Genomic DNA, 26,666 nt, shown 5'->3' on the forward strand with positions numbered 1-26,666 from the left:
AAAAAAAAAACATAATTCCCTCCCCTAGAACTCGAAAAAGTAATAAAAGTAATAAGCTTGAGACAGCTTTTATATCCCCTCCAGGATTTTGTGCTTCTTCCTACATTTTGATAGTACATTTTTTTATATTTTCCTGGAAAAAATGCCTTTTTTAGTAATTCCATTGAGTAAATTGAAAAAAAAATTAATAGATTGCCCCCCAATCACCTTTGATTTTGGAAAGATAATGAAATCTAATAATGCCACAAACAGTTTATCGAAAGAAATGAACAAATTCAAAACAAGCTTTAATTGGGTATAGTTTTAGTATATTAGGAGCTTTTAAAATGAAAGTCGAATCTTCACTTTTCTCTAAATTCATTTCTATCATTTATTCTTGTACATCTGTGTGGCAGCTAGTAAAAAAAGAGGGAAATTATCCCAACCATTGCCAGTCCCTAAATCATTGTTAGTGTTAAAATATGGATGTATGGATAGTAATTTATCAATGCTGACTCCTAGAATTGTAAGATAGCTCTCACTCTTCGGGTCTTAAGAGAATCGACTCCCAACCCTTTAGTTTTTGAAGGTACAAGGCCAACTGAGCTCCTAAATCTGAGATGCCTGTCTTAGTATTTGAGCTGAACATAGAGTTTAGTCTTCGGGAACTGGTAAGAATTGGTTTTGTCTTCTCTAACTGTATTATTATCTCCTATTTAGGGTCAATGCGCGACCTCCACAAAGTCTAAGATATAAGGCATGTGCTATTGTTCTCGGCTGTATAAGTTTGGGACTACTACTCAGAGAAAATGAGTTCGTAAATTATAGTTTCTAATTTAATTGCTATGATGTACTTTTTGGTTTGTAAGCTGTTGATGTTAACTCCTAAAATTGTATGATGATTCTCACTCTAGGAGTCTTCAACCAGCTCCAGCTTTCTAATTTCCGAAGATAAATGCTAGGCTTGAATATTTTTGGTGCCAAATTTACTTTTGGTGTCAATTTAACCAAAGAGTATACGAATTCTTCCATAATTCCGTATTCAACTTGATTTTAAAAAGTGAAAATTTCATAGAGAATTCGGTAATTGAAATTACTAATTTGAATTTTATAGGACTAAAGTTGAAATCTCTCCATGTATAAAAATTGATTAAATTGTTTCCATTCAAGAATTGTTTTGACTCGAAGTTCACTCTAAACAAAGAGGCCTAAAAAAATCTTTAACCTGTTTTAATTGAATGAAACACCTTTTCTTTATTTTAAGTCATTGGTAACAAACTGTGGAACAGTAAGGAGGAGGGGATTAAAAGTCCGCCCCTAGATTGTGAAAATTTTAAATAAAATAAGATAAACTTTGGTTGGTTCTATACTAGAAACACATAAACATATTTTATTCCGTAATAAAAATAGGCCACTCATTATTTAATACTACTAATTACTCATTACTCATTACTCCTGATTATTAATCACAGACTTCCTCCTGATTGGAAATCTACTCCTGAACTATGAAAATTGAACCATAAAAACATAGTATGTTTATTAAGGATAAAAAGGTATCAAATTAATTTTCTATTGTAAAAAATTGCTAATTTTCTCTCAGATTCTATATTATTTCAGTGGAATTAATTTATTCAAAAGAAACACTGAAAAAATTACAGAACTTTAGACCCCCGCAAAGGCTCTTTGGCCTGTGACAGTGGGAGACTACACATAACATTTAATAATAGCATTAAACTAAAACAGAAGGACAATAATAAAAAAGAAAAAGAAAAAATTAAACAACAACAATAAAAACTACCATGCCAATCAATATAAATGAATTGAACAAATTGAAAAGGAGAGATAGAGAGGAAAAAAGAAGGGAGAAGCGAACTAAGTCTCTAGGCATAAAATGTGGTTGGTTAGCTTTTTGTTAAATTGTCCATAGTCGAGTGAATGACATAGTCGAACTTTAACTGGTAGGGAATTCCATAAGGAAACATAACATAAGACTGGATTGAAATATGATCTTATGGTTTTGGATTTATGAATGAAAATATCCATGCCATTTCTGAGAGAATAAAAAACACAAGATTAATTTCGGAATTAGGGAGAAGTCCATGAAAATACTCAAAAATAAAGCAAGAGGAAAGAGAGATGCATGTGGATTGTCCATCCAATAAATTCTTGCTGAGCTGGTCTGTCACCTAACTCACAAATTTAATTGCTCTATTATATATTTTCAAAACAGGGAAGGTAAAACAAGAGAATGTTGATAGCCATACTGTTGGACTGTAGTGCATATAAGGTTGAATGAGAGAGTGAAAGAGGATCTTTATTATCAAACCAGGGAAACTATGACGAAGCTTTCGAAGAACTCATAGGTTTCTGGAGAGCTTAAGTTTCACGAGAGCACTGCTATGTTGGAAAGAAAAATTTTCGTCCAATAAAATACCTAGGAATCAAACATGTCCACCAGGGGGACGAGTTATATCACCATGAGTGTTAGGAATAGTTTGAACCAAAGGACAAGAAATACCTGATCTGGAAAGAATTAGTAGACTAGATTTAGTTAGATTTGGGGAAAGGTGGTTTGCATCGAACCAAGCAAAGGTTCTTTCTAGAACAGAATATACTTTCTTGATAAGGAAAGAATCTGTGATTTCTGAACACCAAGGAGTACTATCATCTGAAAATGCAAATAGCACTGAACCTTGAGCTGCCTCACTAGGTGGAACAAAATTTTGATCACAAATACTACAGCAACTTCGTCGTTTAGCTTGTTCAGATACAGCAATAAAAAGATCATTGATGAATATATGGAATAAAATAGGTCCTAGGATATACCCTTGAGGGACAGTAAAATCAACATGGAATTGATCTTGAAGCTTATGTTCAATACTGATTGACCTTTCAGATAAATAAGCTTCAAACTAATGATAACTGTTTCCCCGCATGCCTATGTGCTCCATTTTAGAGAGTAGGATAATATGTGATATGCTGTCAAACGCTTTTCTGACATGAAGTAAAATTGCAGCTGGAATCTACCCTTATCAAGAGGCTTGCGAATGATATTCAGCAAGGTCATGCAAGCATGTTCTGTTGAGTGTTTAGGGCGAAAACCAAACTAATTGCAATGGAAAAATTGTTTTGTTTTTTTTGTCAAGAAATGACAGAAGTCTATACATACATTTTTTCAAAAATTTTACTAAAGGCTGATAAAATAGAAATTGATCAATAATTAGAAGGATCATCTCTAGAACCACCCTTATGGATAAAAACTAATCTGACAGATTTTAGGGCACTAGGAAAAGTTCCATTCAGAAATTATAATTTAATAAGAATGGTGAGAGGAGATAGGATGGAGGGTAATATAAACTTCAAAGCCGTGGCAGAAACTTGGTCAGGTCCACAAGAGGAAGATCCTATTAGCTCAAAGACGATTCTCTAGACTTCAAACTCGGAAACAGGATCCAAAGCCATCGATTTTTAACAAGAAGGACTGAGGTACTTTTTAAAGTCACTGGTAGAAGAAGCATTAACCAAAATATCTTCAGAAATTGATTTCCCTATGGGTGCAAAGTAAGAGAAAAATTCATCCATTATGACCTTACTATTAGGTATTACTACCCCCTTAGAAATCAGTTTATTTGGTAAGCTGTATCTTTTGGAATTGAAATGAAGAATTTTGTTTATAAGTTGCCAGGTTTTTCTCATATTCTTGCCGAATTTAGAGAACATCTGGGAGTAATAAATATACTTGACTTTATGAATTAAGGAATTCAATAAATTTTTGTATTTTTTACATTTTTCAAGATGATGATGAGATTTAGAGAACTTGAATGCCTTCCACAATTAAGTCTTTCTTTTTGTACTCTTAAGAAGAGCTGCAGTCATCCAAGGATCACGAGGAACTGAACGCTTGGAGCTTTCAGCAGCTGAGGCTACGCAGCAACTATCAACAAAGGCCTCTTTGACCAGATCATAGAATTGATTGAAAAGACTATAACTGACTTGAATCGGTGAGAAACTCCCAGGAGGTATCAGACAATCGAAATTTAAATTGTTCAAGTTGATGCTGTTGGTAACGGACTGGTAAATTGCAAGGAGTGGAAGGAACTGAAGGTAGACCAAAGATTGAATAATTTGTAATACATGGAAAGGGGTCAGAGATGTCAGACATGATTACAAAGCTCGAATTAGACATTAAAGTAGAAAAAATATTGTGGGTTAATGTGGCAGATGTGTCAGTAACTTAGTATTTAGTAGCCTATAGTTGATCCATTATATACAAAAAAAGAATTCAAACAGAAGATAAAAAAATAAAACTGGTTGGGAGGCAGGTAGAAGGTAAAATAGTGAAATTTTGGGGTAAACACTGAAAAGAAAGAGACAATGAAATAAAAGCAAGATTAAGCAAATCAGGAACATATAAGGAGCATATGGCAAACATAGAAAGAGCTTACAAAGAACACATAGAAAGCAAGATAGGGCCAAAACTGACCGATTATAGTAGTGGGCGGAAAAATAGCTAGAAATATAGCAATAATACAACGTAGCTGTGTAAACGAAATAAAATGAAATATGAACAGACAAATAACAAGCAAACAACAAGAAGAAAGAAAAATAAAGCACTGAGAACTACACTAAGCATAATTAGCGTTGAAACTGGCAGGAACAGATGCTCCAGCACGATTAACATCACCTTTAGTTGCTATTTTACGGGGAAGGGTATGATCAGTTTTGATAAATATGATGTCTTCTACTGTCCAAACATTTCTTAAGCTTAGCCTAGTATTAGTATAGGAAAGAAGATTGAGTCTGTTTATGCTCAGGGATTCATTCACTGAAATTCGTGCTCCCTTAAATTCTTTCTGTTTTTCAAAATGGTAATCGAAGCTTCAGATCGGAAAAAAGTAACGACGATTGGACGAATGGTAGTGTTAGTTTTCCGACCAATCCTGCGGGCTGAGATAATGTCATCAGCTACTAGTGGGTTCCCGGGAATTTCGAGCTACAGAACTTAAGAAATTTGTTTTCTGTATTTTTCGGGTTCGAGACGTCCTCGTCAAGTCGAAACACCATAGACTGGTCATTTAGAGAACTCTGTTCAATAGCTCCGTTCTGACAAATTAATTTGTCCTTTAGGTTCACCCTAGAAATCTGAACTTCTTTACTCATCGAGTTTACGTTAAGCACTAGCTGCTCAAGACTTTTGAGCTGGCTCTCCATATCAGCTAACTTTGTTTTAACCAATTTTTCTAAATGCAGAGACAGGCTGTTATAGATATCATTCTTAATGCCTTCAATGACTACGTCACTTAGACTGCCCGGGTGAGACTTCAAAGAGGTAGCTTTCAAAACTTCGTCGCTAATTCTCAGTTCCATGTCTTTTTCAATACGTGCGGACCAAAGATCAGACTTTCTTTTATTGTATTCATGTGGTTTATGATTACAATAATTTGCTCTTCTATATTCTCTTCAGGGAACTTAATTTCGCTTCCTAAGCGTGTTTTGCGAGGAGGCACTAGTCCTCTTTTCTCTCTACTAGCCACGTGGGGCGATAATCACTATGTTGTGGTTATTCACTTACAAGGTAGGTGTGAACACGGCCACTGGAATCAACAAGAAATTCCGCAGAATCAGAGAAGAAGTATTTTATATGTTACTAGTATATGCTGGGTCTGATGTTGAACTGAGGAATAAAAACAGAAGAGGAGTGGACAGCTCAATTCCGTACAAGGATTGTCAATTCTTCCAACAAATAATTTACACACATTCAGTGCATTGAATTGACTATTTTTTAATCTCTTCATATTAATAAGTTTAACTGATGTTCTTGTATTTCACTGCATTCACTAGGTAATTTTGAATAGTTCATCATTTACTATGCTTTATACAGGTAGTAACTTCGGTTTTATTAACTTTTTCAAACAAACAACAGCTCTGATCCAACACTTCTGACAACTTGTGAAACATTAAATTTTCTGCAGTACAACTTGTCTGACGAGAATTGTAATAACTGTGAACAATGCTTATTGTTCCTAGGATCACAGTATCCAGATTGATCGTAAGCTTGCTCCTAGAATTAAACTGTTTCCAAATAATTTTGACTAATATCCACCTTAGCAATGTATTAGCTTGCACATCTTAGAAAGTTGCAATAAAGGTAAGAAAGTGACCCTTGTCAAATTGATAATACAAATAATTTTGGGTCTAGTAAATAAACTGAACGTTTTCTCTCTTGCTGGAAGGTCAAAACTACCGATTTATGTAAGCTTCGAAATTCAAACCTTAAGCAAGATCTTTCTTTCTTTTTTCTGAATTCAGTTTTCAAATCCTTTTGAATTGAATGCAAGTAATTTTTTTTAGTTCACTGATGACAGAAATATGGAACATGAACTGATTTTACAAGTGAATAAATTCGATGAATCAAAGTGGAAGTATATCAAAGGGTTCCAAGAAGGTCCACTCAGTTCAAAAGAAGAAATTGAACTAGAAGGAAAATATATTATTTGGCCTGTAGCTGTCAATTACTTGTACATTAAGGAATGTCCTACCGGGAAGAGTCACATATCAACGGTATAATTTTCATTTGTTGGTTTTAGATAATTATCATTGTTTTGAGAAATTCGATGCATCATATGAGGTTCGTGTTAATATCTCTTGTAAACTATTTCTGAGAAGTTAAAATCTTAATGCAAGAAATGAAAGTATCCAAGAAAATACAAAATTTGGAAAAAAACAGAGATACCTGGACAATTTCAAAAAAATTTCAAATTTTCTTTCTCGTAAGCTTCAAAGTAGTATTTGAAAAAAAGGTAACATTTAAATACAGATAATAAATAAAACAATAATAACAATATATGTCAATAATGATAAGTAAAAATTAATAAATCATAATAAAGATACACAAATGGAAAAAATAGTGTATAATAACAAGTAATAATAACACAGTTGAAAATTAATAAACAACAATCGTAAAAATAATTATAGAAATACTTTAAAAGTATTAACCATACTTCCGTAAGTATAAATACCTACGGACTATTTAGATTTTGAAAATTATCCTTATGCTCTCTTATTAGCATCAATGAGATATTAAAAAAAAATTAAAAGAAAAAAAAATCAAGACTGAAAATAACTGAATTGATGAATATGTGTGATGTCATAACGATTTCAATTTCATTTTAAGCCTAGGATCAAATGAAGAAAGCAATAAAACAATCAATATAGTCGACCGTTCAAACGTGTTTTGATCCTCTTGTCAGCATTATAGCTTCCTTTCTTTTTTGGGTTCGTTCTACTATTGTGGATATTTAAATATATTTTTTCTATTTGTGGTATTAGATAGGATTTTTTACTGTCTTTTCCAAAAACGGATTTTTCACATCACGAATATTTTGATTTTTGAAAAAACAAACAATAAAAGAGATTTAGTTGTTTTGGAAGAAACATGATAAACAGTTTTATCTAAGAACGGAGCTTTTAGTCCCAAACCTTTTTTTATGCTGTTACTTTTCCTTAAATTTATTATTACTATGTAGCCTGCGAAATGTGCCTTGTTTGATGTTTGTTAGTTTATTTTAGTCTAATTGCTTCTTTAATTAATTTCTTTCCCATTTTTTTAAATTTAATTTCAGTTTAATTTAATTTTTTTCTCATTGTAGGATGTCCTGCTTTTTAATTTAGCCCCAGATAGATTGCCAATAACAAGATTTTTGGTAACCTATCATTCTTCGTCCCCAAAGCATCACTTAACTATCATATTTTTTTTCTTTATAGCCATAGAAAGAGAGCTAAGCGGCCTATGTTTCAGACCATGTTTGATAACTGTGGTTACCAGGCCTTTACTATCTTATTTTGAGCCTTAACAATTCTGTTAGTCTATTCTACCTTTAATATCTTCACTGTATCTATCTCTCTTATTAACAATTTTACCTAGGTATTTAGAGCTATCCACTTGGTCAGTTTTTTCGTTCCCTAACATATCTTTTTTAGTCTCATTTAAGTGACTTAGTCTTTTCAACTTTAACTGCTAGCCTAAAAAGTGTTAACCTTTAGTCACCATGCTAAATTAACGTTCCCTTTTTTTGATGACAAGTATATCCCTCCCCCTATTTTTTCCCTTGTTTTTCTCTGAGGTTTTCTTCTCGCACAGATGCAATATTTTTCACACTTTGTTGAAACGTACAAATGTATGAGCTTTTAAAACTTTTTTCGTCCTTTGAACTTTCAAAATCTCCAAATATTCTCTAACTCTGCTTTTTATTTTCAAGGACTTTTTCCAAGAATATTTGGAATCATGATTATAATCTTCCCTAACTGTAGAAGTCTAAAGCCTAGTGCATCATTGGCGCTCGACTAAAAACTCTAAAAAACATTTTTGAAACATTGAAATTTTGAATTTTTTTTTTTTTGAAACTGAAAACTGTGAAAATTATGAATTTGTGATATATAATGATTAAATGCTGAATGCTTTATCAGTTCAAGATTCTATATCATTGTAATTTTTGTTTTTATTTTCAATGTTTTAATACTTACAAAAGAAAATATTTGTAATATAATTTGTTATCAGTTAAGCGCCAATGACAGAGTAGGCTCTAGACTATACGTGAACAATCGGCGAATTTAGTCCCTGGGGAAATGGGCGCTTTCCCCAGAGACTTACGAGGGTATGCCGTACCAAAATTCATATTTATTGGACCTTTCAAATATACTTAATCAAATGACTATCAAAATTTTAGCTAGATATATTTCGGGGGAAGAAAGGTGGTGGGGGTTTTGTCATTGAATCTCTTTGGTCACTTAGAAAGGGTATTATAACTTTTAATTTTTAATCAAATAAGCCTTTTTCCGATCTTCTGGGATCACCGGCTCGATACAATAATCCCTGGAAGAAAATCAAACAAATAAGCATGTATCTGCAGACTTCTGGGAAAAAACGCAAAATTCCACGTTTTTGTATATAGGAGCTTGAAACCTCTACAGTACTAGCAAACTAAAAATGAACAGAAATAACCACAATTAGAAGTAAGGCTAACTCCCCCTGCGCCTTCTAAACACCAGAAAATAACTTGTAGTCAGCATTAAGTTATCAAAAGTTTACATAATTCTTTAATAAAGTATTGTTTCTAAGAATTTCTTAGGAAAGTATTTTAGATCTGTTTAAAGTAGTCTTCAGGATTTTAAAGTTTTCTTTGGAGAGGACAAATATTAAACTAAAACCATGTTTTGATTTTGTTTACTATCCATATCTATGCACGTCACGTAACTGAAGCTTTGAATCAACATGACAACATGAAACGATTATAGTTCTTCAAATTCTGTACTATTTTAAAAACAAAGATATCAGTGACCTTGTGGGTAGCATTGGGGAAGAAACTGAAATTCTTAATTTGATGATTACAGATTCAGTTCCGCACGCCACACGGTATTTGAATGTGAAATTGCTCTGTCCTAATTTTTTAGAATAAAATTGTAACAAACAGCGCCATTAGTGATTTTTTGCCCTTTATTAAAACGGTATTCGTTAATTTAAACTAGCAAACAAACAACAATTCTGGGTGGTTACGTTTTTTTATTTATTTGACTTTTTTCTTTACATTTTGCCTCATTATTGTACCTATTTCATGTAAAATATATACTTTTACTGCCATTGGTCGGCAAAACTGTTTCCATTGAGAGTACTAGAGTCCTTTTTTGATGCGATTTATTTGTGTTACGACATATTTATTTGTAATTAAGCAATTTAATTTAAAATTGCACAGATCTGTTTGCTTTCCATCATGTTTTGTTTTTTCTGTCAAACTGTGAGGCAGTAATCTTTTGGCTAGAAATAGCGTATAAGGGAACTTCAATAATGTTCAACGTTAAGTAATTTTTTCGAATCGAATAGTTTTACATAATCATTAGTTATATTTTAAATTAATTTTGAATTAAAATCAAGTTCCCATCCAGTCATGGCTAATTGGAGAAAAAGCCAAGACGGATAGTCTGAGTGAGAAGCAAAGCTGGCATAAGCCTTTTTCAGGATTGTATAAAAATGATGTCATTTTTATGGAATTAAAACTTCCATTTCCAATCGAATGTGCCATCTCCGAAGTTTATACCACCATCTCTTCTACGACAACCTTGTGTGCCCTCCAATCACTTTTGACTCTACAAAAAGGGAACTAAAACTTTCAATTTCCAATCATTTGAGCCTCGTACTAAGCTCATACGGTCAACCCTTTTATAAAAATCTTTTATGTCCTTGGATAATAGCTTGTAACCCTTGCCCCCGGGCTCTGGAGGGTTATGTAGTAGGGCTTGTCCCTAAGGGCATTTTATATGATCGTTTTATATGGACAATTTTGAACTAAATGGCTATCTCAAAATTTCGATCAGATATATTTGGGAAAAGAGGGTGTGAAGAGAGGTTTAGAGTAGTGATCCCTCACTGCATTCGAGAAGACCCATAGGTGATACTCTTTTCTTCCTTTAATGACGAAAAAGTTAAACGGCAACCCCCTCAGGGCACGGTGCAAGTGCATGCTACGTAAAGGGAAATGTTTTCTAGGAGACGCAGGTGTCGCTTACGTCATAGGGAATGTTTACTTTTGCATGTTGCGTACTAGTTTTGGCATTTTATGTAAAAGGACTTGTTAGACCCCGTCAGTCAAGCGGGGAAGCCCCTGTTGTAACTGAGGGGGCACACACGTGGGGTCTGCGCACGTGTAATGGCAGCGCACATGTGGGTGTTACGCAGTGACGATGTACACGTGGGATGTTACATAATACTTTAATAGATTTCATTTTCTTTCACAACGTTTTTCTCAGGGAACCTTTATATTCCAACGACATTTTGTCCATATTAGGACTCGAAAGGAATCCCCCCTCAACGGAATGGAGTGCTAACCAGTTGGACTATGAAAGTCTTTCTAACATTTTGACTCGGCTAATACATGCTAATTGAAAACCTATTGATTTAATTTTCTAAATGAAATTTGAAAATCTACTTGAAACCTAAATGAGATTTCATTTTCTTTCACAACGTTTTTCTCAGGGAAAAATTATTTTCCAGCGACTTTTTGTCCACATTAGGACCCGAAAGGGACCCCCCTCAATGGAAAGGAGCGCTAACCAGTTGGACTATGAAAGTCTTTCTAATATTTTGATTCGACTAATACATTCTACTCGAAGACCTATAGCACGCAAGGAGAACCCCTTGTTCACCCATACTAGAATGATTAAATAAATTGCATTTATGGCTGCAATAAAACCCATATGGCTGCAATATTTGACCTGCAGATTGAAAAATTGATTACTAGACATTGCTTAAATATGATGTGCACCTGCGTCTTAAGTAATGCTTTAGAGAGTTTTATCAGATAGTATTTCGGGTTGCTCTTGGCGCATTTTTTCTTTAGTATAGAATCTCTTACTCTATTGGAAGTTGAATGTGCTATCAGAAATGGAATAAAAGAGAGAGTATCGTTATGGCTAGAATATGGAACACTCTCATACATGATCAAAAGTCTTTCTTTTCGTCTTCACTACACAGAATTTTACACATACGTTAGAGGCAAACTTTAAACGAGCATACCAATGTACATGGGCTGCTCTTAGCGCATTTTTGTAGTATAGAGTCTTTTACTCTATTGGACGTTGAATATGCTATCAGAAATAAAATAAAAGCGAGATTATCATTATGGATAAAATATAAAACACCATCATACATGATCAAAAGTCTTTCTTTTCCTCTTCACTACACATAATTTTACACTTATATTAGAGGCAAATCATGACCGAGCATACCTATATACATGGGCTACAAGATACTTAAATTGCATAAGTGAAATATATTGAAGTTTTATCCTGGAACAAGAAATCTAAAGGAGACAGACTTTTGTACATACAAATTTTATTAATAAAAAATGTTACAAAATCGTGAAATCACTGAAAAAGCAGTTAAAGCACAATACACGAAAAAACACAATGTGAAAAAAAATTGTAAAGGATAAAATATAAGCAAAAAGAACCATGAATTAAAGAAAGGTGGGAACCCTATCAATCAATTCTAACGGGGTCCTAGAAACCAATTCCAACGGGGACCTAGCAACCTTTTTTATCGGAAAAGGGGGCCTAGCAAGCAATTTCAGGGGAGAGTTGTTATTAGAGGTAGATTTAATCGATATTAAGAGGTATTTCTAAAAGATCTCTATGAACATCCCCCGTTTCTTTGCGCCTAGACTATGCGTATTTGTGGCATAGCAATATGTGGCTGGCCCATCCCCCTAACAACCAAATCTAGAGGGGAGGCTTGTTATTAGAGATAAATTTAATCCATATTAAGATATATTTCTGGGAGGTTTTAACTGAAATGCTGCGTTTCTTTGAGCCAAGGCTATGCATATTCACATCACCGTGACTTTACCAAAAGCAAAATACATTTTTAATTTTTTTTTTTACTTTAATAAATAAAGCAGCATTAAAACTTTAAGGAATAAATATCAGAATGTGTATATTTAACTGACAATCCATGGTTATTATTATTTTTTTATAAAGTGCAAATTATGTTCTGGTCTTGACAGGAAATAGGGATTGTCAGTCCTACTCCTTTTAATTTTTGCTTGTTGTGAGTTTGAATAGGTAATCTATTGTAATTTCTGTCCGTTTTGGGTTTCATTTATTTATTAATAGTGATTAGTTGTAGTTTTGCACTTGCAAGATATGAATAACTAACTCGTAGAATTTGACAACGCTTTCGTCCGTAAAAACTTCAACACCAAGGATTTGTTGGTTCCCAAAGCCAACTATGCTTTCAAAGGAAAGATAAACCTTCTTAAACTTTTGGGTGCCATTTGCCTTTAGCTTAATTTTGATAATTTTTCGCCCACATTTTTTATTCTTTTTATTATAATTTTGCGCCCACTACTGCCAAATATTGCAGAAGTTCATTTGGAAGTCTTTTCAACAAAATTAGATTTACAGTTTTTTATGGCACTTGGTATTAACCAAGTGACCTATAGCAATCGCCAATTCTGTCGGTCTGTCTGTCGGTCTGTCCGTCCTGGTTTTGCTACTTTAGGCACTTCCAGGTAAGCTAGGACGATGAAATTTGGCAGGTGTATCAGGGACATGACCAGCTTAAATTAGAAATAGTCGTTTTTTTCAAATTTGACCATCTGGGGGGGGGGAGTGGGGGCCCGGTTAATTCGTAAGGAATAGAAAAAAATAAGTATTTTTAACTTATGAGCGGGTGATGGGATCTTAATGAAATTTGATTTTTGGAGTGATATTGTGTCTCAAAGCTCTTATTTTAAATCCCAACCGGATCTGATGACATTGGGGGCGGTTGGAGGGGGAAAACCTAAAATCTTGGAAAACACTTAGAGTGGAGGGATCGGGATGAAACTTGATGGGAAAAATAAGCACAAGTCCCAGATACGTGATTGACATAATCGGAATGGATCCGCTCTCTTTGGGGTAGTTGGGGGGGGGGGGGGGGTAATTCTGAAAAATTAGGAAAAATGAGGTATTTTTAACTTACGAACGGGTGATCGGATCTCAATGAAGTTTGATGTTTAGAAGGATATCGTGTCTTAGAGCTCTTATTTTAAAGCTTGATTGGATCTGGTGACATTGGGGGGGGGAGTTGGGAGGGGGAAACCTAAAACTTGGAAACACTTAGAGTGGAGGGATCGGGATGAAACTTGGTGGGAAAAATAAACACAATTCCTAGATACATGATTGACATAAACGGAACGGATCCGCTCTCTTTGGGGTAGTTGGGGGGGGGGTGGTTATTTCTGAAAAATTAGAAAAAATGAGGTATTTTTAACTTACGAACGAGTGATCGGATCTCAATGAAATTTGATATTTAGAAGGATATCGTGGCTCAGAGCTCTTATTTTAAACCCGACCGGATCTGGTGACATTGGGGGGAGTTGGGAGGGGGAAACCTAAAACTTGGAAAACACTTAGAGTGGAGGGATCGGGATGAAACTTGGTTGGAAAAATAAGCACAAGTCCTGGATACATGATTGACATAGACGGAATGGATCCGCTCTCTTTGGGGTAATCGGGGGAGGGGTTAATTTTGAAAGATGAGGTATTTTTAACTTACGAACGGGTGATCGGATCTCAATGAAATTTGATATTTAGAAGGATATCGTGTCTCAAAGCAATTATTTTAAATCCTGACCGGATCTGGTGACATTGGGGGAAGTTTGGGGTGGGGGGAACCTAAAATCATGGAAAACGCTTAGATTGGAGGGATCGGGATGAAACTTGGTGGGGGAAATAATTAGAATTCTTACATACGTGATTTACATAATTGGAACGAATCCGCTCTATTGGGGAGGGGGGTTAATTCTGAAAAGTAAGAAAAATGACGTATTTTTAACTTACGAAGGAGTGATCGGATCTTCATGAAACTTCATATTTAGAAGGACCTCATAACTCAGATCTCTTATTTTAAATCTTAACCGGATCAAGCGTAATTGGGGGGGGGGCAGTTGGGGGGACCGGAAATCTTAGAAAATACTTAAAGCGGTGAGATCAGGATGAAACTGGATGGGAAGAATAGAAACCTGTCTAAGATACGTGACTGACATAACCAGACCAGATCTGCTCTCTTTGATGGAATTGGGGGGGGGGGGTAATTTTGAAAACTGAGGTATTTGTAACTTACAAAAGGGTTACCAGATTTTAAAGAAATTTGATATTTTGAAGGATCTTGTGCTTTAAAGTTCTAATTTTAAATTCCGACCAGATCCTGTGACATTGGGGGGAGTTGGAGGGGGAAACCGGAATTTTTGGAAAACGTGAATTTTGGGGTATTTTCATCTTACGAATAGATGATCGGATCTTAATGAAATTTGATTTTTAGAAGGAATTCATGTCTCAGAGCTTTTATTTCAAATCCCGACCAAATCTTTTGACATTGGGGGGAGTTGGAGGGGGAAATCTTGGAAAAACACTTGGAGTGGAGGAATCGGGATGAAGCTTGGTGGATAGAATAAACAAATGTCCTTGATACGTGATTGACAGAATCGTACTGGATTCGGTCTCTTTGGGGGAGTTGGGGGGAGGGGCTCAGTGATTTGGTGAGTTTGGTGCTTCTGGACGTGCTAGGACGATGAAAATTGGTAGGCGTGTCAGGGAGCTGCACAATTTGACTTGATAAAGTCGTTTTCCCAGATTCGACCATCTGGGGGGCTAAAGGGAGAGGAAAAATTAGAAAAAATTAGGTATTTATAACTTACGAGTGGGTGATCGGATCTTAATGAATTTTGATATTTAGAAGGACATCGTGACTCAGCTCTTATTTTAAATCCTGACCGGCATTAAGCTTCTTATTTTCCTTTTTAAATCAATCTATTGATTCATAGAATTTTGTTAGAGCTCATACCATATGATCTCTTGGCTCTTAGCTCTTCTCGCCTCGTCACAAGTGCCATATGAGCTCTTAGCTCTTGTTCTACGTTTTTAAGATACTTTGGTGTGTTAATTCCTCTTTTTCCTTTTTCTTGGCACGTCACAACGATACAAAAAAAAACATCTCAAATAAAATTGCCAAATTTGAAAATCAAATCTCTTGCCTGTGGGGGGAGGCTGTATTTTATAAGGTGAAGGAGGGGGGCTATTTTCCACGAAGAGGGGGGGGGATAAACGCCTATAATCCAAAAAATCAAACAAAAATGAATGGTAATTAGAAGATACTGGGACATACTGGGCGATACTGGGCCATATGACTCGCATAGGACAAGGGTAACTCCTGCACGATGTTTGAAGTGGGATCCCTCAGGGCCTATGGAAGGGAGGTAGACTACAAATAACGCTTGTCTCTTCCTTTGAAAATACAGTGAAAGTACTAGGGACTTACGGCCATGATCATCTAACGTCAAGGTCAAATATTGCCACCTTGAAAAGCTCCTGACATTTGAGGTTAGTTTCTCTTTAAAGTCAAGCTTAACATTTACAAATTTGTGAGTCAAGATGTCAATTTCGTCTTCCAACGTGTAAATCCTCTATTTTGTAATTTCCATTTTGTTTAAAATATTTAAAGTATTAGTACAAATTCCACATCAAGGTAAGGTAAATTTTCAGAATACTTGGTTCTCGCCCAATCCCTCACTTTTAGAAATGCCTCTGTAATCACATGAAATATGCCACTTGGAAATGTGTTTAGAAAAAAAGACTTGCCTTTAACAAGACCAACGAGTTACAGCCATTATGATCTAGTTATTTTTCTATCTTGATATTCTTTCCCTTTTTTGTGGTATTTACATCTGATGTTAAGAATTCAGTGTTACAATCTAAAAAAAAGAAAACGAAAAAATTGTCAGAAGTTGTTCTTTTTTGTAGATCAAACGGAAAGTTTCATTATTCGATGCGGACGAGCCTAAGCTTCGAGCTGACCTTCTTAACTACGTTCAAACAACAGAATCTGGTAAAGTATATAGTATTGAAGTCGCTAGTGTCAATTTGACAACGATGTACGAGAAGAAGGGCAAGATTAAATCCCACAAAACTGTCCTGCGTCTCGCGCCTGACGGCAGTAAAAATTTCGGATATGATGTTATGTTTAATGGCACTTCAGTAAGTTGTTGTTCTACTGATTTTATTTTATTTTTTCTATGCCTGATCTAGAAATATGAGTTGATCGATATAAAAATCTCCTTTAATAACTTTTAAGCTCTAACGGTTGTCTCGATCAATGAAAACTATAGTTGCTCCATTATTTTATTCTCAAAAACTATATAAATAGGAAACGTATTTTTTTTAAGACAAATGAATCTATAAATACAACAGATTATCCTATATATAAAGGGAGATGCCCCCTTCTAAATAAAGAGAAAAGAATGTGTGCGCGACTCTTTCATAGTTGTTAGAGCTCCGGACTTGAAATCTGAGGTCAGGAGTTGGAGTCTTGGTGTTGCTGGTTATTTGGTTTTAGAACGGAGGTCAATGTTGTGACTCTGTAAGCTCATCCAGAGTCGACCCAGCTCTAAATGGGTTCCTGGAGGAATCTGGGGAAAAACACGGAAAGCGTCGGACTATTTGCCTCCAAACACGCATTGTACTCCCGGCCGAAGGCATTGAATCAGGAGATCGGTATCTGTGCAATGTAGACCATTGGTCAGCATGCTAAAAAAAAAAGTGACTTTTGCCTAATTACAACCTTTTTTATGATATCTGAATTTATTTAGGACTTGTTTGTTTGAAAAATTGATATATTCCATAATATATGTCTTTTCATGTTCGAAATAGGAGTAACAAAACTGTATCTCAAGTTACTTTCTATTTGTTGATTTTATTGTATTTTTCGAATTCAGTAAACTGTAAGAGCTCAATATCGATCGGCTCAATGGCAGTTGGCTTATACACGGCCCAATATAACCGTATATCTCTGAAATACGCAGGAAATAAACTTTTTGAACGCCAATAGGAACAAAAATGACGTCTCTAGATAATTGCTCTGTGTTATATTCTCCTCTGAAAATTACAAATTCCGTAGCCAAAAGTTTGCACATACAATGCTGCTCTGAATATTCTTGTATATTGAATATTACAAGATTATTCTTTTAATATTCTATATTACAAGATGGGGCCACAGCGAATGTTGAATTTCTACTGATTCAACGTAATGTTGAATTTCCCCCCTCATTCTTCCATATGACTTAAGTTTTAGTTATATTTGCATATTTTTAGATAGGTGACTCACGTACTAAGATTATTTTGATGGTACCACAGCGAAGTGTTGGATTGGCGGCCGTTCTTAAAACCTCTGAAAAATCCTTTGGAGCCCTTGGTGAAATTAGTTGGGACGCTCAACAAACTGATGGTCGGATCTTTAAAGCCTATTTTCAAGCAGATGACGCTACAATTAGCGGTGAAAAGGCGAAAAAGTGGAAGCTAGGAATAAAACATAGACTTTTGCAAGAGGTTTGTTTAAATATTTCGATTGTATCAACATCATACAATTTTATTTAATTAATTTAGATATGTCGATAGTAGGCTAGAGATACGATGTTTTAATGAATGCTTTCGTTCCTTGTCGGGCTGCGTGAAATTTGACAGCCGAATAAAAAAACAACTGCTGCCAATCTTATGCTCTCCATTGTGTTATTATTTATCAAAAATGTGGTGCAGGAGCCAATCACATGCGTTGTTTACACTTGAGAAAGAAAATTGTTCGAAGAAAAAATAAATGATAGAATTATAGAAAAATTTAGAAAGTTGGCTATTGCATTAGTCTATTTTAAAATGTGAGTTATTCAAATTATGTTTAAACCGTTCACAAGCTGATTTTGCCAAGTTTGTGAAACAAGTAGATTAGCAAGTTCCAAAATATTTTTACATTGAATTAATGGTTGGATTCCGAAAGCCTTCTTTCATCAGACGGAGCTACAGATAAAGGAGAAAAAAATGAAAAATGGGACTTTCAGAACAAACCAAAGGGTTTGCAAGAGGTGTGTTGATTTTTTTTCTTTTTTCTTTTTTTTTCAATTAGGCCAACCTTAATTTTTTAATAGATCGTTGCTTGACTGCATAATTATGCAACAAATAATTTTGGGAGTAAATGGGTAAAACCAATAATGATTTTAGAGCCAATTTTGTTCCTTATGGTTTCAAGGCCAAGTTTGGTTTTTGTGCTAATATTGCGCCAAAAAGTTTAAATAAATAAATATGGAAGAAAACAAAAAGTTGTACTTATTTTTTTTATTTTTTTTATTTATTATTTTTTTTTTTTTAAGTCAATGTAAGGTGATAAAAGGGGAAACAAGCTCTTCCTTTAGACGATTTTGAAGGGGCAGAGAGTATCTTAGAAAAAAAACTCTATCAAAGAACAGAGAATTATCAAACATCAATCAAAATAGTTTTCTCAGTAATATTTGATGGTTTTCCTATAAATGTCAATATAAAACTATTTGTTTTTTGTTTAAGAAGAAAGGATAGATAAACTAGACATTTTGAATCGTTTGAGATTATCTTTGGCACTAGAATGTAGCTGACTCTTCCTTTGTTCCGTTTTACCTAATGTCATGTCAAACAGTTCATCGTAACGAACTGTCAGTAAGGAACAACTCGGCCTCATAGTAACCGAAACTCTAAGAAAAAGAATTTTGACAACAGTTAATGCATTAAAAGAATTGGCTTTTTGGTTTTGATTTCAAATGTTGAAAGTTGGTTAAGTTTACTGTTAACCACCAAAAGCTATTAGCCTGAGAAAATTTACTGGATTTTCAGAAAGAGGCGAAACACCCCCAAAAAGTGAAGCGATCTTATCGAAAACCACGCCATACGATTCGGCATATTTTAGAGAACCATCAGTTTCAAGCCTATATCTAGAAAAATGTGGAATTTTGCATTTTTTTGCAGAAGAAAGATCATGGATGTATGTTTATTTTATTTTCCAGGGGAATTTACCAAACAAATGGTTCTAAAAGATCTGGACATAGCTCATTTGAACGGAAATAAAAATTTCTAGTGCCCTTTAGTGACCCAAAAGATAAGAGTATACCCATCCCCCCGCCTATACCTATTATTTCCCCAGAGACGCCCGATCAAAATTAAAATAGTCATTTAATTCAGCATAGTCGAAAGGTCCAATAACTTTGCTTTTGGTGATGACATGAGCCATATTGTTCTCATATAGTGTTACGGGGAGGGGAGTATTTTCGACGGGGGGTGATTTTTGTCAGGAAGGAAGTTTTTAGGAAAAGAAATGTTACAGGGTCGTTCTGAGTAGAACGACTACTCAAACACAAGGGCTCTTAATCTGAATGGCAAGTTATCTTAAAGAGCTTTAAGACTTTAGAAAAAGGAGCTAGGATTTAGAGAGGGGCAGACCCCCTCATATATAGAACAATTTCTCTTCGTTTTGAGTTTTAATGTTGATCCACACTTTCAGGTGAAAAACTCGTTTTGTTTTTATTCGATTTTATTCTAAAGAAAGATCAGTAATAATTTGTATTAGTATTCATGGGACAAATACGGTATCTAGAAATGGTAGCAACATTAAAAATAACCAATTGAGGATATTAGTATGTTTAGGGTGTCAAAAAATTGTTTACTTTTTAGAAAGCTTTATCTATCAAATCTAGTAAATTATTTCAGTTTCAAGAGCCGTTCCGTGTTGGGAAAATCTTGAAGCTTAAATCTCTCAGTCTTATTTCTAGCTTGAATAGTTTAGTTTTAAATCACTAGAAGGGCAGATGGAAGGACAAAGATTTTGTATGTATAGAACCACGATATTATTCTATTAAATAAAATAACAAATTTAAAACCAATTTTAGGATATTTTGTTGGAAGGCTCTCTTTTCCGAGATCGACTAGGGAATTTACGAAGTACTAGTGAATTGAGATATTTGCCAGGCATTGGAAATCGTTTAAAGCAGAACTTTGTTTTTGGCTCAAGCACTAAGTATTGGGAATTCAAGCAAAACTCTGGTTTCAGTCTCTCTCTGCCGAAAGCCAAGTGAGTATCATAAAATTATAATGAGTAGTCGGATATTAATGCAACACAAAAGCCCTTGCTGTACTTCGCCTCACCTCTAACAACTAATTTCAGTAAATTAGCGTGAACTCATCCTAAATGTAGCTTACAGGCCACCAACCTAATGTATCATATTGAATACCGTATCAGATCATAGAAATTCCACTCAAGAAGACAAAAGCCAGAATCTTTTGAAATAGCTTGATGGAAAAGTTAGACACAACACGTTCATCTTTATTCAAATTTTGAATAAAATTTGAATAAAAATACACGTTCATCAAATTTTGCTAGAGGTTACCCTCTAGCAAAATTTCATATGTCAGAACTCCACCATCCTTGCTTTGCAATTCTATTTTATTTTTTCCTTTTTTTTGGATCTCAACTTTGATACTATACCCACTTTACTATGATACTATGATACTTTGATACTATCTATACTATGATACTTTGATACTATGATATCTATACTTTGATACTATGATACTATGATCAACTTTGATACTATGCCCACTTTACTATGATACTATGATACTTTGATACTATCTATACTATGATACTTTGATACTATGATATCTATACTTTGATACTATGATCAACTTTGATACTATGCCCACTTGCCGAACTTTATCAGAAAGACGGTGCAAATGGTGACTAGAAACACAAAAAAAAGCTTTTCAAAAAAATATTATTGAATGTTGGAAAACACAAGTAAAATTTCCAAGGTGATCGTATTTTAGGGAAAAACTATTTGCATATTCTTTTTAATGCCAGTTTTTATCCATAGCTTAATTTGTACCATAGCACATATTTCAAAACTATAAATGATAGATCCGTCAAAATAATTTATTTTTTCTTGTATTTTAGTAAATGCAGTCTATATATTTTTATTGTGCAATAAAAGGTGATGTCTTCAGTTCAATTCTATTACATTAATATATTTACCTATTGATAGGTGGAAATTATTGAGGTTTTTCACCCTGGAACAATATTTCCTTGATTTTATATATAAATACTAATTCCAGGAAAAGTAAAAAAAAAAAGTTTTTGACGTAGAAGTAACGAGCTACATTAAATCAAAGGCAAGGATAAGTAAAGTCAAACAATTCAAAATGAATAAACATCCCTATCAACAACAGAAAGCCTATGGCTTACTCTATTTTGTTTAAAATAACTGGAAACCCAGCACGAGCAGAAATTATAATGCGTAAGAGCCTAAAACAAATAGAAATTACCACGAAGAAGTAACGTCTTCTAAAGGCCTAAACCTTCTGAAGACTGAAGTGTCATTTGTGCTGAAATTAAGGTAATATTTATTTCGAGCAGTTTATTTCCATTTGTTAAAATATCAACAACAAAAAAACACAACAGAAAAATCACAATAACAAGCAAAACTAGATCTACGTTGCATGGGCAACGTGAGGTGTTGCGGCAACCTTTGCTCGGCTTCGCCGAGTAAAGTGTTGTGAGAGCAACACTTTGGTTTTGTTTCCTCGCTGCGACTAAACGCTGAAGTTGTTAATCTGTAAGGATGCTAAAATACATACTAGGTACACCAACTCGCAAAAGTTGCAAACCCCTCATTGCTAAAGATGATTGTAGCCTTACAGCCGATTATTACTTACAAGTCCCCTACATGTCTTACCACTGGAACCAAATTGGTCTTACCATCAAATACAACGGAAACAAAAAATAGGTACACCAACTAGTAAGAGTTGCGAACCCCTCATTGCCGAGGATGATTATGAGCTAACAGCCGACTGTTGCTTACAACTCCCCTATATGTCTCACAATTGGTATCGGCCTATTTTTGGTTTCAGTGTGTACCTTACTACTGAAGTTGTCAACCCCTTTAAACTTTCAAACTGGTATATCTCATGAAGGAATTTTTGTACAAAAAAATGGATGACATATAGTTTGATCAGCTCATCAAAAGCTATCGACTGCCGTCGAAAAAAAAAATCTATCTGTCTTAGTTCAAAAGTTGACTTTTTTGCCGTAGGCCAACTTTCTAACGTCATCACTTAGAAAGGAGCAAAGGATAAACTCTAATTTCTTTAGCAATGAGAGAACTTTTAAAGTTTAAGAGGCACATCTGATACCATTTCTCTACCGCAATCCCAAGTGCGAAAAACCGAATGATAAACTCAGCCGAAATCACGGCAGCACTTTCGGACCCGTGGGAAAATGCCGCTTTTTTGCTTCTCTAAATTTTTCTGTTTATCACTCAAAGAAGATATATTGGCTGTGGGGCAGGGTAACTGTCGCATATATTTAACACTTATAGATTTTAGTCCATCTTCAATTTGAAACTGGTGCCTGCCTGCTTGCCTGCTAGAACGGAGCTTTCCACTCGAAAGCAGAAACATGGTTTGATGAAACGAAAGCTTGGCTGCATAACTTCAGATAGTCCTCTCTGACGTAGGCTATACAACTCCTCTTCACTTCACACACTATAGGCTCTGGCTCAAGGACAAGCAAAAACCATCCTTTTTGGCCCCAGGCAAGAGTTCTACGAAGCTTTCCAAAATGTAAAGTCATATCCATCAATCCGGCCTAAGGTCCACACTTTCCGTAAAAACCGCAGAGGTTAGACCCTTACCACTTTCTAGGAATAAGCTGAAATCGGGGTGCTAGGAAAAAAAAAAAAAAACACGACAAAACCAAAGTGTTGCTCTCGCAACACAATTACTGGAAAGAACTAATAAAGGTAGACTGACTGTTTACTATGTAATGATATTCATTCCTCCACTTTCTCAAAGTTGAGTCAAAGCAACTTTCTATTTATGAACATTATAAAAGAAATAATGATTAAAATATATTATGTTTTCAGTAATGAGCAGATGGTGCTCAAAAGCGAAGATGCAGTTTCAACTGGCACGGTTGCTATGGTTTCTAATAATAAGCACGGTTCCATAGCACGGTTGCTATGGTTTTGACAATAATAAATTTATTGTCATTGTGTTGCAAGAGCAACACATTGGTTTTGTCCCGTTTTTTTTTTTTTTTTTTTTTTTTTTTTTTTTTTTTTTTTTTTTTTTTTTCTATGCCGCTGATGTCGGCTTATTCCTGGAAACTGGTAAGGGTCTAACCTGTGCGGTTTTTACGGAAAGTGTGGACCTCAGGCCAGATTGATGAATATGGCATTACATTTTGGAAAGCTCCGCAGAACTCTTGCCTGGGGCTAAAAAGGATGGTTTCGCTTGTCCACGAGCCAGAGCCTATGGTGTGCGAAATGAAGTGGAGTTATATAGCCTATGTCAGAGAGGAGTATCTGAAGTTGTGCAGCCAAGCTTTCGTTTCACCAAAGCATGTTTCTGCTTTCGAGTGGAAAGCTCCGTTCTAGCAGGCAAGCAGGCAGGTACCGCTTTCAAATTGAAGATGGACTAAAATGTATAAGTGTTAAATATATTCGGCAGTTACCCGGCCCCACAGCCAATATATCTTCTTTGAGTGATAAATAGAAAAATTTACAGAAGCAAAAAAGCGGCATTTTCTCACTGGTCCGAAAGTGCTGCCGTGATTTTCACTGGGTTTATCATTTGTTTTTTCGGACTTGGGATTGAGGTAGAGAAATGTTACCAGATGTACCTCTTAAACTTTAAAAGTTCTGTCATTGTTAAAAAAAAAAGTTCGAGCTTATCCTTTGCTCCTTTCTAAGTGGTGACGTTAGAAAGTTGGCCTACGGCAAAAAAAAAATCAACTTTTGAACTAAGACAGATAGAATTTTTTCGACGGCAATCGATAGCTCTTGATGAGCTGATCAAAGTATATCTCATCCATTTTTTGATACAAAAATTCCTTCATGAGATATACTAGTTTGAAAGTTTCAAGGGGTTGACAACTTCAGTATTAGGGTACACACTGAAACCAAAAATAAACCGATACCAATTGTTAGACATGTAGGGGACTTGTAAGGAAAGGTAAGTTGTTAGCTCATAATCGTCTTCGGTAGTGAGGGGTTTGCAAATTTTACTCTTTGGTGCACCTATTATTTGTTTCCAGTGTTCAAAAGCTTTTGATCCAGAGTTCAAAAGCTTCGATAGGCTGACAACTTCAGCGTTTAACCGATAGCAAAGAAACAAAACCAAAGTGTTCCTCTCGCAACATTTTATTCGGCGAAGCCGGAGACAGGTTGCCGCAACACTTCATGTTGCTCAGGCAAACCAAAGTGTTGCTCTCGCAATACAATGACATCTACAAATAAAATCGATTGATGAGGATCCACCAGAAAATCTGTCTTATTTTTCAAATGATTGTCTAAAAATTGTGAGATAAGTCATTTATTTATAGGTATAATTATTTATTTATGGGCATAATTATACAAGCCATTATTTTTGGCCATAATCTCTTGTTTCAACTATGAGTAAAAATGTTTCTGTAATTACAGCTTTGAAATGGCTTTCAACCAGTCTTTACTTTTGGACTTGAAAAAGTTTTCGTGCAATATTTCCGCTTCTCACTCGTTTGAAGACTCCGTCTACCAATCGTCGAGGCAATTGATTTTTTCAAGAGAAAATGACAAACTAATGTCTTACAAGGTAAATATTTTTTATATAGTTTATTCAAAATCTCCTTATTTCTATTAATTGTGACGCATGAAAGTGGTTATTTTACAAACAAAAGAGGTTAATTTTATTATTATTATGAGAAGACACAACAGACTGAGTCGAAGCTCAGACCACAGGGGTCCGTTATTTCAACTCCTCCCCCCTGAAAAACTAACCAACTGATAGGGACAAATTTTCCTATCATATATTCTGCCTGCTGTTAACCTTCCGCTTCAGAACTATATCTTCCAGCCTAGTATACACCTTATGAAATATTTCCAGTCGGTATCTAATCCCGGTCAGAAGTTCTTCTTTTAGATATCTTCTTGTTTCCACGGCCATCTACTATTTTTGGTTAATTTGGGAAATTAGCTCTTCCAGTCCGAGTAAGATGACTCCGAAAATGGCCGATTTCTATAATGGCTTAAACAATCATTCGCATTTCTGACCTTCCAAGTTTAAGATGTTTAGTCAGGGTGGAATTAAACTTTAAAATTACTTCCTTTGTTTTATTACATTCAACTTTGGAATTAAACTTTAGAATTGCTTCCTTTGTTTTTTTTTTACATCCAACCTTTCTGTGCAAATTTAGTCCCGCCCTCTCAAGAGTCCTTTGTCTTATAGGATGGCAAGTCTTTGTAGTCCAGCTTTAGCTGCTTCATTTGCCAATTTTATATCTCTGACCCCTGAATGTCCCAAGGCCTGTTCAAGGTTTCATAGTGCTCCAATTCACTTTTTGTTTGCTCTTGATATACTCAATAGCCTTAACACATGTTTTGCTATCAGTTATGATTCAAGTATTCCAACCTGTGCTTTTTAATTGCTGCAATCTCTTAGCTGCCTATTCTATCACAAACATTTCACCCTCAAAGACCGTTGTAAGTTCTCCTAACTGGGCAGTACTCCATTGCTTCTTCTCTACAAAGTTCTCTATAGGTTGAAGTCCTACACAAAGTTTGATGGATGCCGTGGTGATTCGATAGTACACTGATGTGATCATTAGGCCAGCAAGTTTTTGTACCCTTATTGAAATGGCCATATATGCTGGGATCTTTTTTGGAGCTATGCCCCAGCTTCTCCCCTCCATTCTCTGGCAATGGTTTAAGGAATCTGTAATTGTCTGTGCTTTTTCTGCCCAGTGGGCTTTCCAGCTCAACTGACGAATAATTACAATTCCCATATATTTCTCTTTTTTTCGGAAGATATCGGATCGCCATGCTGCTGATGACAGTGATCTCGGCACAGCCGGACGAAGTAAATATGATCTTTGCTCAAAGAAGACAACCCATTTTTGAAAGAGCTATCCTGTGGTTTGATATAAGTTATCTTGCTTTAACTGTTGGAAAGTCATGTTTTCTCATTTCCTCAAGAGTCTCAAAGGCCTTTCCTGGCTTTGATGAAATATACATATGAGGAGGTTTTCTAAATAGAGCTGCAAATTGTTATGCTCGATTTCTAGCATCTTGCTTGATGAAAATCTTTAATTGACCTAATCAAGATGAGAAGCTCGAGGAGTCTTGGAATCCTAAGAAAGCCAAAAGGCATATTTTCAGGGTCGGTTCTTAGAATTCTTTTTTATGGCGTTTTTAGTCTTTTGTTTCATATTTCTCCGTTATTCTGATGTCAACCTTTCCCTGACGTCATGTCAACCGTCATGTCAACCGTCATGACAA

At 35.1% G+C, this 26,666-nt stretch overlaps 1 protein-coding gene across 1 annotated transcript in view; it reads left to right on the forward strand.

Moving 5' to 3' along the window:
• Positions 1–26,666, forward strand: part of LOC136031509 (uncharacterized) — a 305,780-nt gene that overhangs the window by 208,505 nt on the left and 70,609 nt on the right. Inside the window, exons 41-45 of the mRNA XM_065711175.1 lie at positions 6,331–6,540; positions 16,312–16,545; positions 17,659–17,892; positions 20,247–20,428; positions 24,834–24,984. Of these exons, the coding sequence (XP_065567247.1) occupies positions 6,331–6,540; positions 16,312–16,545; positions 17,659–17,892; positions 20,247–20,428; positions 24,834–24,984 (1,011 nt within the window). The remainder of the gene's footprint in view (positions 1–6,330; positions 6,541–16,311; positions 16,546–17,658; positions 17,893–20,246; positions 20,429–24,833; positions 24,985–26,666) is intronic.

Source organism: Artemia franciscana, chromosome 9, assembly GCF_032884065.1.
Source record: "Artemia franciscana chromosome 9, ASM3288406v1, whole genome shotgun sequence".
NCBI lineage: Eukaryota > Metazoa > Arthropoda > Branchiopoda > Anostraca > Artemiidae > Artemia > Artemia franciscana.